Source organism: Echinops telfairi, unplaced genomic scaffold (genome assembly GCF_000313985.2).
Source record: "Echinops telfairi isolate 266 unplaced genomic scaffold, ASM31398v2 ScPeMD7_2565;HRSCAF=3150, whole genome shotgun sequence".
NCBI lineage: Eukaryota > Metazoa > Chordata > Mammalia > Afrosoricida > Tenrecidae > Echinops > Echinops telfairi.
Genome location: NW_022106463.1, coordinates 9,053,126 through 9,065,717, shown reverse-complemented (window position 1 = coordinate 9,065,717; position 12,592 = coordinate 9,053,126). Strand labels below are relative to the sequence as shown.

Below are 12,592 nucleotides of genomic sequence, written 5' to 3'. Positions count from 1 at the left end.
CCCCCGGTCAATGATGTCCCGCTTTAAATCTGGTCACCTTAGTCTAGAGATCCAGGTGATTAGTTATGAGGACCCCGTCTATCCCTCAGAAATGCTGGGAGGCTGGCAATCAGAACAGAAAGGCTCGGGATATCGGGACACTTCCCTGAATTCAGGACGGCGCCTCCTCTGAGTTGGAATGTCAGGAAGCAACGTTCCACGAGGGACATACCGCGGTAACACCGGGAGGATGGTCCACACGCCTTCAGGCTTCGCCAGCTGATGCAGAAGGACAATTCTGGGATATTCCTGGGGGAAGGAAGAGAGAGGCAGGAGGGGGAAAGCACAAACAGGTATGTATGTGTGGCAGAGTGGGTTACATGTTGGGAGGCTAACCACAAGGGCGGTAGTTCAAAACCACCTGGTGCTCCCCGGGAGAAAAGACGAGGCTTTCTCAGAAACTCCCTCAGGGAAATGAGTTTGGGTGGGGTGTGTGTGTGTGTGTGTGTGTGTGTGTGTGTTCATGGAGAAATAGGTAAAAAATACAGAATGACTATTTGAATTTTTAAAAAATTAACTTGTCGTGTGGTGCTGCTGCCCAGTCCCTGAGTGGCAGAGTCTAGCAGCTCCATGGAGGCCGTCACCCGCAGGGTAAAGCACCCCGGGGTGACTGTGGGTTGCAGGCTGGTCTGCGAAGCTCAAGGTCAGCAGTTCAAACCCACCAGCCAAGTTCTCGGGAAGTTTCACTGTCTCAGAACCCTTTGTTGGGTGTCTAGGAGCCAGAGTCCACTCGCCGGCCGTGGTTGGAGAAGAGGAAGATCACAGGTCTGTTTCCTCGTCACGTGTCAGGGATCCCAACGGGGCGGCAGTTCATGCTACTAACCAAAGGGTTGGTGGGGTGAATGCGGAGCTGGCGGCCTGCAGGTAGAAAGCTCGGGCGACCTGCCACCATAGGGATTAAACTCAAACTCTAAATCCACAGCTGACGCCCAGCAAGCACATACAGGGTCTCCAAGACTTTCAGCATGTACAGGAGCAGGCAGCCTCGTCTTTCTCCTCTGGGGAGGCTGGTGGGGTTTGAACCTCTGACCTGGTGGTTAGCAGCCCAACTCCTGACCCGCCAGCCACCAGGGCTTCTTACCACAAAGACGGCAGACTGGACACTTCCAAAGGGGCTGTTTGACTCTGTCACGTGGGTTTACCGTGAGCCAGAACTGACTCCAGCAGCCAGCTGGGGGACTTGAGGGGAGGGGGTGGTTCTTAATCTTTATGGGTACAGATGGAGCCCAGGGGTAGATTTTGAACCACTGACCTTCTGTAGGCAAGCACTTAACCACTATACCAGGGTCACCATCCCGACCAATCAAACCTGCACAATCAACTCCCTTCTGACTCAGATCAACCCCGTAAGAGCAGAACTGCTCCTTAAGCATTTCTGAGGCTAGTCTAAAGCTCTAGGGAAGTGGTTCTCAACCTTCCTCATGCTGTGAGGCTTTCATACAGTTCCTCATGTGGGGGTGACCCCCAACCATAACATGATTTTCATTGCTACTTCATCACTCATTTTGCTACTGTTATGAATCCGGCAGCGGCCCCTGTGAAAGGGTTGTTCGATCCCCAAAGGGGTCGCAACCCACAGGTTGAGAACCACTGCTTTATGGGAAGAGACAGCCTCATCTCTCCTCCTCAAAATGGCTGGTGGGTTTGAACCAGTGACCCTGAGGTGAGCAGCCTAATGTTTAACCATCAGGATTGCCTCATTAGAGTCAAACTGCCCCAGAGGCTGCATTCTCTACTGGAACAGAGGGCCTCATCTTTCTCTCATGGAGCAGCTGATGGCTTTGAACCTCGAACCTGGAAGTTAGCAGCCCCCTACACCACCAGGGCCCCACTGCCATCTAAGAGTTTCACATCAGTGGACAACTTAGGATGTCAACGGTTTTAAAAACAAACCAAAAAACTTACCCCTTGACAACTAAATAGACCTCTTTGCTTTGTTTTCTGTGATGGTGATTTCAAATTTCAAAGCTGCAAGGTGAGTCTAATCACTTAGGAAATGCAAGCACAGTCATCGGTCTAAAGCGACCGACAACCTGACGGGGTTAGAAAGCGTACTGTGTGCAGTCAGTGCCAGGCAGGAGCGTGTGCAAAATCAGAGCTTCCCAGTGGGAGATCCTGAATTAGGCAGTCATCCTCACTGTCTCTAAAACTGCAATCACACCCACGCCGATGGACGCCGCCAAGAAGCTCGACTGCGAACCAACAGAAAGACTGAAACCGCTTTGTTTGAGGGAAGAAAGTAGCCGCAGATGAGGCAAAACAGACTCACGAGGCAGGTGGGCAGAGTTATTTTTCAAGGACAGGGAACATCTGGTGAGTGTTTCTCATTAAAATGACAACGAAGACGTTCTACGAACAGAAATGTCTCTATGTGAAAGGGGGGAGCAGACACGATCCTAACGGTTTAAATGAAATAATCACAGGTGGACAGAGATACAAATGGAGCTGAGTTGAATTGGGAGCATCATGAGACAGGTGCTTAGAAACCCCCGGTGTCATTCAAACACGCTGTTCACTTGCCATCACTGGGCGCCCCCAAGTCACCCCCAGCTCCTGTCGACCCCATACTCAAGAGAGACAGAGCAGTCAGCCCCTCCCCCAGGGCTCCCCAGGCTGCAGTCTTGCCAGTGCATGTCCCCAGGCCTCTCTCCCTGGGGCAGCTGGTGGGCTCCCAGCACCCTGCTTTTGGGTCTCTAAGAGCTGAGTGTCCAGCTGCTGAGCCACCAGGGCTCCTAAGTTTACAAACAATGCAATGAAGTAAATAATGACTTGAGGGGACACTCATGCACTGCCCCAAACTGAACGTCCCAGCAAGGACTGGACCTCCTGGTTTTCGGAAAAACACAGGCTCTCAGCATCAAGGAGCCCTGGTGGCGCAGTGAGTCCTTGGGGCTGCCAACGGCAAGGTCAGCAGTTCAAAACTACCAGATGCTCGGTGGGAGAACAACGAGGTTGTCTGCTCCCGTAAAGATGTACCGCCTTGGGTGGCCACAGGAGCAATCCCACTCTGTCCTGGCCTGAGCTGGCATGACAGCAAGAGCAGGGTTTACCTAACCAACAGGTAGCAGTTGGGGAAATGCCTTTCACTCCTAGACTGAATACCTCAGCGGAAAGGCCGACAACGGGCTTATCTGGCAGAAACTGGAAGACAGGTTTATGAATCATTTCTGTGGCAACAGCAAAATACAGCAGGAACAGCATCAGAAGCGCACGACTGGTCTCCACTCACCGGGAGCCACAGAGGTGGAAGGGGAGTAAGGACCAGGAGGAGGAGAGGGAACGGGGTGGGGGAAGAGGTGCGTGGTCTCCATGAACTGGCTAGTTCAGGGGCAGGCAAACGTCTCAGACGGAAGGGCCAATCCTGTCCCTCACAGCAATTTAAAAACGATGCGAGGGCCATCGATACATGTTTACAAACATGCAACCACTGTGATCTGAAGACTGTGCTTTACACGGTTCAGAAATGAAACTAGGCTCGCTTTATTTTTGTTTTCCATTTTACTCCATGGCCACAGATGGCTCCTGAGCCGCAGTTTGCTGACCCCGGGGGCTAGACGGGGCCTGGCTGCCAGGATGGAACGTTTTGATTAACCATTCTGTAGCAGAGTCCTGACCAAAGTGGTGGTGGAGGGGGGTGGGGGGTGTCTGTGTGAAGCGCAGAAAATGCAGAGCAGGTATCTGATCCAGAGTTTCCGGAACCATCAACTCTGGACGAGCCCCTGAAACCACTGCCCTCGGAAGCCATTAACCCTTCAATGGAAAACAACCCCAAAAATTTCCTTAAAACGTGACCATAGCTTGGCCTCTTTAGTAAATACACAAATGGGTGGTCTGCCAAGGGCACCCACTGTTCTTAGCCCGATCTATGGATCAGGGAGCCAAGGCCGCCCGGAGGATGAGGGAGGCACTGTGCGGGCAGTGAGTGCCCGTCTGTTAATGGGGGAGAAAGGACTCTGAGGGGGAGGGTGGGTATGGCCGCGCCTCTCCAAGGGCCATCAACGTCCCTAACTGTCCACGCAGAGATGGCTGAAGATGTACACGTTCCCAACGTCACATTTAAGAAGTGCCGCGGGCCGAGTCCAAGGGCGAGGTCAAATCCGAAGCTAGAAAGAAGGAGCCCTGGTGCTGTTGTGGGGGAATAATCCAGCTGTGAACTGGAAGGCTGGCTGTTCAAACCCACTAGCCGCTCCATGGGGGAGAGACTGTCGGTCCCTGTGCAGATTTAGAGCCTTGGAAAACCCTCTGGAGCTGCAGTGCTCAAATGGGCGGGTGGGGGGTCGTCGAACGATTCTTTCACAGGGGTCGCCCGATTCATCACAGTAGCAAAATGACAGCGATGAAGTAGCAACGAAAATAATTTTATGGTTGGGGGGGGGGGCGGTGTCACCCTAACATGAGGAACGGTCTCAAAGTGTAGCGGCATGAGAAAGGTTAGGAACCATGGACTAGAGGGTCACTCTGAGTGGGAGGCCCCCCAGCAGTCGGTTTTGGGGGATGGGGTATCAGTGAATCAAAGCCATGCCTCTCTTGCTTATGTTTATGGAACCCTATGGCTACACTTCATCAATGATCCTCGATGACAGAGTGGATCACGTATTGGGCTACTAACTGAAAGGCCAGCAGCTTGGCCATCCCTCGGGAGAAGGATCGGGTGTTCCGCTCCCATGAAGAGTCACAGCCTAGGAAGCCCACAAGGGCAGTTCTACCCTGTCCTACAGGGTGATCGACCCAAGGACAGTGAGTTTGTGGATGCAAGTGACCACCAAGGGTTGCCCCTCTGCACCTCCGAAGAGACGTGTCTCAAAGCCGAGGGTGGCGGGTCGGCAATGCTTGGCAGACAACTGCGAGAGAGTGGTCCCTGGGAAGGGCATGGTGCTTGGTGAAGCCCCTCCGAGAGCTGGATGGACACAGCGGCTGCCACAGCGGATTCCGGACGGACAGGGAGGGTGAGGGCGGTACAGGGTAGGGCAGCTCGCCGGTCTTTGCTTTTAATCCAGCATCTGCCATCCAAATGTAACTTACAGCTGACACCCCCCCACCCAACTCTCCTTAGATGTGCCTCTCACTTCTAGAATCTGGACCGTATTTGCAGGTTTCCTTTAAAAGAAAATGGAATCATGCTATCTCTGTGGTGGGTCTGTCCATCACACACCCCCACCTTCATGCTCACCCTGCCAGAGCCTCTCTTTCTCTAAGGTGCCCTTCTACAGGGGTGGTCTGCTCTGTTCCCAATCCAGAGCAATCCCTTGGCCCAGGGTTACCCTTGCCCTCTGCAAGGCTAGAGTTCACACTTGCAGCTCTTCAGAAAGGCAATGGGAGTCCTCGTTGGCGTAGAGCCTCTGAGAACCAGGCAGCTCTGTCTTGTCTTCGCTCCATCCAGCAGGCGCCAATGGCTGCTCCTCGTCTGACTTGTTCACATTGTATTTCTAGTGTTGCTGTTGAAAACATGGACAGCAAACACCCCGGACATAGCATTCGATGACACTGATGACATTCCAGCTGTCCAGCCCTCCCCGCCCCTCCTCTGGGTGGTTCCTCCCCCACTGGACAGGAACTCGCTGCCCCCGGAGATTCCTGTCAATCTCTGTTGTTAATGTTGTCAACTTGATCCCGTATTGATAGACCTTAAAAGAGCACATGGTCCAAAGCAGACATTCATTACTAATTAAGCAAATTTAATGCTTGGTTTTAAGAAGACCTTAGGGGCTGCATTAGGGGGTTTTGTGCCCACCTGGCTCCCGTAGGAACATGTGGGCAGAGTTTAGCCTGTCAATTAGGTCCTAGCTTGATTGGGGGGCAGCCCCTTCAAGGCCGGCCTCTTCCTTTCTTCCTGGAAAAGGGCCACACACACTCCCTCTGCTTCACCTTGTTGTTGGTGAGCTGGAAGGCAAAGACCTGCCAGTTCCACCGCCATTGGATCCACAAGACTCCCCAGCACTGGCCTGTGATCCCCCTGAATTCTCCCTCACCAAATGTGGCTGCGTAAATCTGAAGAGGGATTTACAGACTAGGGTCGGATTTATGGACTTGAGTTGGACTGGGCTGGGATGTTTTCTTGATATCCATTTACTCCTTGATATAGAGCTCTTTCTTACACACAAGTGTCAATAAATTTCTTTTTCTAGTCAATCGGACTAACACAGGGGTTATATTAGGTTTAACTTGTAAAGACTATTTTAATCCAACTTTCCCGTGGCTCTAGAAGGTCTAGAGTCCACGAAATGGTGGAATCCCATTGTGCATTTCCCTCCTTTTGATCAAGAATCTCCTACAGGATCTTTGTCAAAGCAGTGGGTCATGGTCTGCAGGCGCCGTCTAATTCTGCCGACCTCATGGGAAGGAGGCAGTTATCTAAGGACGCAGTGAGCCACAGGTGGGTATGGTTAAGGGCTGCCAACCGGTTGCACACCTGTAAAAAGCTGGCCTTTTGATTTGATTTGGTTTGGGGTGTATTTATCAAGGAACAAAAAGAAAGCGAGTCCCTGGAGAGGCTTCTTAAGAACCCCACCAAATACCTCATGAGATTTGGTTCCTTGGTTTAGAAGTTTAGGGTCATGATTTTATGGGACCTGCCAGTTAATTGAACTCAGGACATGTTTACGGCTTCTGCTCTTGCGATGTTTTTTGCCGAGGGTCTTAAAAGCTTGCAAATTAGTCATGCAACTGTTCTCAATCCACTTGGATCAACAGCGGGAGTAGGTGCGTCGGGCACGGGAGGAGGAAGTGGGCTGTGTAGCTAACTGCCTCCAGGAACAGCCTCCTTTTCCCCGGAGACCAGGAAACTTGCTCCGACTTGATCTTACTCTGAAATCCCTTTGGAGAACAATAATAGTTGCCGTTAATTTTAGGCAGCCAAGTGTTGGGGCATGTTACACTTCTGGAGCTGCAATTACAAAAACTAAACAAACAAACAAATGATCAGCCCGGGGTGCCCTTGGTAACTGCACCCCAGGATTCAGAAAGACACAGATACAGAATCTGAGACGTCAGACTCTTCATCACGACCTAACGCACACACACACACAGCTGCCACCTCCGCGCTCACTCGGGACAGAGTAGGCATGCATGCCGGGGTTTCCCAGGTTGTCCGTCTTCACAAGAGCACACAGCCTCCCCTTTCTCCTGTGGGTTCGAACCACCAGCCTTGCACTTAGCAGCCTGATGCTTCCCTGACAGCACCACCAGGGCTCCTGAGAAACATCAAAGCTGTTTCTAAAGGGCCTAAGTGAAGACTCTCAGGGACGGCCATTTGGATGGACCCCCGACTATTCCAGGCAGCAAGGGGAGAGCAATCCCACTGTCCCAAGAACCACAACTCAAGTCAAGGTTCTGCTCTGACTCCCTTTCTCTGTCCTCACTGTGGAGACCAGAAGCTTGCTCCGCTTGGACCAGACACCCCAGTCCCCGAGCCCTGACAGTGGCTGCCAGAGCTGATGGATCATCTGACACCATTCTGGTTTTGACACCTTCCTTTGGGCAGATTTTGCTATGGCTGCTACCTGCTGAGGGAGCCAGGTAAACTCACACCTGGCAGCCCAATGGGAGGCCCAGCAGATACAAAGATCAATCAAACGACTGGTCCCTCCCTCCCCATGCACCTTGTGTGAGTGTGCCTGGAGGGTAGAGGCGTGGAGGGGAGAGGCCTGCGGCCTGGCCACCTCACAGGTCCCAGCCCAGGTGCACACACCTGCCAGCCCACCCACCAGCCCGCTGCAGAACTGGCCTTTGTCCTTCACGGAGCCAGCCCACTCGCCAGGGACCCATGGAGGCTGTTTTCTCACAGTCTGCCACCTCGCTCTCACAGGGAGCCCTGGGAGGGCAGTGGTTAAGTGCTCCACTGCTAACCTGAAGGTGTAACCCCCCGTCGCTCCCCAAAGACCTGTCAGTGGGCTTCTACAAGGACTGCCAAGGAACCCGCGGCCATCAACTCCATTTTGACGCACAGCAACCTGGAGGGCAGGGCAGAACTGCCCGGGGGCTTCAGGGCTGTTGGTCTGCGGGAGAGGTCAGCCTCATTGCTCTCCCGGGCAACAGTGGTCAGCAGTCCAACATGGAAACCACTGTCCCACTGGATCCCTTCCACAGAGATCACGGCCTAGAACATCCTACGGGCAGTTCTACAGCCTACAGGGCTGTTTTACTCTGCCCTACGGGGTCACTGCGAATCAAAGCTGACTGGGCAACAGTGGGCTTCAATGGGCGAGCGTCCGCCAAGGGGCAGTGGTGGTCCTGGGGGACCTAACGCCATGCCCAGGCAGGCAGGCGGCTCAGGAGGCTGTGTGCAGCTGTGGGGCTGGACAGGAGTTGGCAGAGCCTCCCGACTGGCACAACTGGGAAGAAAGGCCTCGAGATCTGCCCTGGAGACCAAATGGGGGATCGGTTTGACGCCAGAGGGGCTGGGCCAGGCCTCTCACAGGGTGTGATGTAGTATAGTGCCGTCAACTCCTCGGTGGGGGTCTTCAGTGAAGCAGCCAAGCATCTGTGGGGAGAACAAGGTGGAGCACCACCTCCTGAATCTGCTCACCCCTGGGTGCCATTGAGGGGGTATGGCCCACTCTTGGTACAGACACTAGGCGGGGCGGGCGGGTAGGAAGGAGCCTGGATCTGGATCTGGATCCTGGGTGGGGCTCGTTGGCCTCCTGTTGGATCGCCTGCTGGTGTCAGGAGCTGTCAGACAACTGCCAACCTTGGGTTCATGTGGCCGACCTGGGATTCACTGGAGTCACTGGGCTGGCCTCAGATTCACAGCTCGGCATCCACCAGCCTGTGCTCTTCCTGCTCCATCTTTCTGCTCCCTGTCCTTCAGCCCCCGCAGCTACAGGGGTCAGGAGAAGCCTCCAGCTGACACCTTGCCCTGGACGGGACGGACCCACTTCCACAACCATGTGAGCCATTTCTGGACACAAATGTCTTTCTATAGACAGACAGACAGACACACACACACACACAAGATCATTGGCATCGCTTCCCCAGGGAACCCCGGCTAACACAATCACCATGGCCCAATCCACAGCAGCTGGGGGACGACGCAGGCCCAGACGGTGCTTTGTTCCACTGCACACGGAGTCCTTGACCCTTGAGTGGGGGGGCCGGCCCGATGACAGCAACCCACAGCTGCCCGCGGGCCTTCTGAATGACTGACTGACTCACGCTCTCTCAAGAACATGTCGCCATCTGAGCATCGGCCCGCGGCCATCCAGTGGATTCTGACCCAGAGCGAACCCACAGGACAGAGCAGCGCAGCTTCTGGGGGCTTTGACACCGGCCGTCTTCACAGAAGCAGCGAGCAGGAGGGTGTGAAGCCGGCACTTAACCTGCCACACCACCCGGGCTCTGTCCTCGGCTCCAGTGACCAAGGGAGCAGTCCTGTCTCCTTCAAACACCCCGACACTCCTGCAGCTCAGAGTTCAGTTCTCAGCAGGGAACCCAGCTCCCTACTTTGCAGGAGTTCTGGCCCAGGCTCCACTTCAACTGCCAATGATGGTAAGGCTCCTGAGGATGCCAGCCTCGAAAACCAATTGCAGGTGTGGCACCAAAACGAGAGAGAGAGAGAGAGAGAGAGAGAGAGAGTGTGTGTGTGTGTGTGTGTGTGTCCAGGTGGACTAGAGAAACAAATTCATAGACACTCCTATGTATATAAGAAAGAGATTTATGTACAAGAGCAACCGTATATTGAGAAAACATCCCAGCCCAGTCCAGATCAGGTCCATAAGTCCAATATTAGCCCATATGTCCAATACCAGCCTGTAAATTCCTCTTCAGACCCACGCAACACATGTAATGCAGGACCATCACAGGCTAGTGGGGGAAAGGTTGTGGATACAGTGGAGGTGGAAGCATCTCAGTGCGGGCGTGGGTCTCCACGCGGCTCCTCCAGCTCTAGGACTTTTGCTGTCACCAGCTTGTCAACAGGAATGTCTCACAGGGAGAGAGTTATCTAGCCTCTAGTAAGCTACTTATCTCTGTCGCACCTCTAAATGAGGTCATCAAGCTGCGAATTGATGGACAAGCTAAACTCCTCCCCCTGGCAAATTGACAGGAGATGATGTCGCTGCCACAGTGTGTGTGCCAGAGAGAGAGACCCAGAGACAGACAGAGCAAGAGAGAAACAGAGAAACGGAGGAAGAGGCAGCACCAAAAAACATTTGTGGGAAAATCCGTTATTTTTCACTCTGTTTCTTCATGACCTTCCTGACACCCCCTCGGAGCATGGGGCGCAGCACTGGACTGCTCCGGCCACAGCAGCGGCCGGAAGACTTGGTCATGCCAATCGAAAACCACCGAAGGCAAACCAAAGCCCAGGGCCACAGCAGCGAGGCACAAGGCACGGGGCGGGCCGGGAGCGCACTGAAGCCCAGCGCTCAGTGTGGTTTGTTTTCCCACAAGGGCTGGCCTTCCGGGAGGTGACGGTGTCGGGATGAACACAGGACTCTCTGACAACCAAGGGGCGGCAGGTCTTTTGGGGTACGGTCTAGAGTCTAGCTCAGGCGTCCTCAAACTGCGGCCCGCCGGGTGTTTGTGCCCCGTTTGGTTTTTCACTTCAAAATAAGATATGTGCAGTGTGCATCGGAATTTGTTCAGTTTTTTTTTTTAAACTACAGTCCGGCCCTCCAACGGGCTGAGGGACAGTGAACTGGCCCCCTGTTTAAAAAGTTTGAGGACCCCTGGTCTAGACTCTAGATCTATGAGGGGCTTCAAAACGTTTGTTGCGGGGAAATCCCACTCTCCCTTCAGTCCAGTTTTCCCCCAACAATGTGAAGTCCTCCCTCCTATTATCACAGAGACTTCAGGCTGGGTGGGGGTGGGGGATGAGGGGGTGGCGGTGGGACTCACTGCTTAATGAGGACATGCAATTAAGCAACATTAGCTATAAAACCAACACCGCCACCTAGTGGCGATCTACGTCGCCTACGAAACACGCTGTCTTAAGCCTAAATCCCAAAACTCACTGGAGCGACCCTCTAGGACAGAGTAGAACTGCCCTTGCGGGTTTCAGGGGCTGCAGCCTTTTGCAAACCACATGCGTGTGAAAGTTGGACATTGGATCAGGAAGAACGATTTAGAGTTGGTGCATTTGAGTTCTGGTGCTGGGTAAGCACATTCAAAGTACCACAGACTGCCAAAAGGGCCGACAGTTACACCTGGGAGAAGCGCAGGCAGGAGCCTGCTCCTGAGAGACGAGGGTGGCCAGACTTCACCTCATGCACTGTGGACGTGCTGCCAGGAGAGACCCGTCCCTGGAGAAGGACGTCATGCTTGGCCAAGCGGAGGGGCAGCGGGAACGAGGAAGGCCCTCAACGAGACGGACGGACACAGTGGCTGCAACACTGGGCGCAGGGATAGACAATGCGGAGGAAGGTGCAGGACCGGGCCACAATGAGCCGGAACCCACTGACGACGGACACATCTTCATGGGAGCAGAAAGCCTCGTCTTTCTTCCGAGGTTCGGCTGGTTCATTTGGACTTCTGACCTCACAGCCCAGCACACAGCCCCTGGACCACCAAGGTGCCCGGAAGATGCACACAAGCCCAGGCTAAAGCCCTGGAGAAGCCAGAGACCCCAGCGCAGGTGAGCCGTTTCCAAGGTCTGGAGAGATGAGCAGAAAACGGGCACATGAAAATGCTCAGAGCGTCAGGAAGTGGTGGCAAAATGGGATTCAGAGACAATGGGATCGTGCCACCCACTTTTTGATGGCCCCGAGCACACTCCCCATCAGACACAGTTTGTCCTGCTGTCGCTGTGACGCTAGAGGCAATATCACCGGTATTTCAAGTACCGGCAGGATCCCCCACAGTGGAGAGGTCTCAGCAGAACGTCGGGACTCAGAGAAACTAGGAAGAAAGGCCTGCTAGCCTTCTTCTGAAAACCCAGCACATGGAGACCCTCTGGGCTGCAGAACACAGCCTGATGCGGGGCTGGAAGCGGAGCCCCCAGGGCAGAATGTCCTCAGAACCCACAGGGCCGCTGGCACGGCGCAGGCTGGGCAGCCTTCTGTTGTCACACCCGGGCTGGACTCCGGTGACGTGTATCCGTGTGAGCTTGCGGGCAGCCCAGAACAACTACACTGCATGTGGTCAGCTGTCCACTTAGCCCCTGGGGGTAACGGGCAGGTGGGGCTGGTGCAAAACAATCTCCCCTTCTTCTCGGAAGGCATCTGAAAAAACTGGCTGAATAGCAGTGGTGGGGGGGGGGCCTGCAGAAACACCCAGGCATCCCCCAGCCGGGAGGGGGAGGCCAGGGACACAACCGCATGCAGAAGGGCGCTGCCCATGCCAATGTGGAGGGGAGCCTGTCCGAGGGGCAGCAACCCCAGTGGTTGAAGCTCTGTGCAGGGGACACTTAGAGGCCCTCCAGGCGCCTTCCCAAAGGGGCAGCCTTGGATCACCACTGAGCCTCTCTGGGGAACTGTGGGCTGCACTTTGGGTGGCTCACCCAAAGATTGGCCGTTCAAACCCACCCCACCAGCTACACCAAGGGAGAAAGTTGAGGCTGCCTGCTTCCGAGGAGATGGACCGCCTGGGAATCCCACTGGGGCAATTCTTTTTTTTTTTT

General features: G+C 54.4%; 1 protein-coding gene across 1 annotated transcript in view; it reads right to left on the bottom strand.

Moving 5' to 3' along the window:
• Positions 1–12,592, bottom strand: part of B3GLCT (beta 3-glucosyltransferase) — a 67,245-nt gene that overhangs the window by 38,177 nt on the left and 16,476 nt on the right. Inside the window, exon 5 of the mRNA XM_045294061.1 lies at positions 212–288. Coding sequence (XP_045149996.1) covers positions 212–288 — 77 coding nt within the window. The remainder of the gene's footprint in view (positions 1–211; positions 289–12,592) is intronic.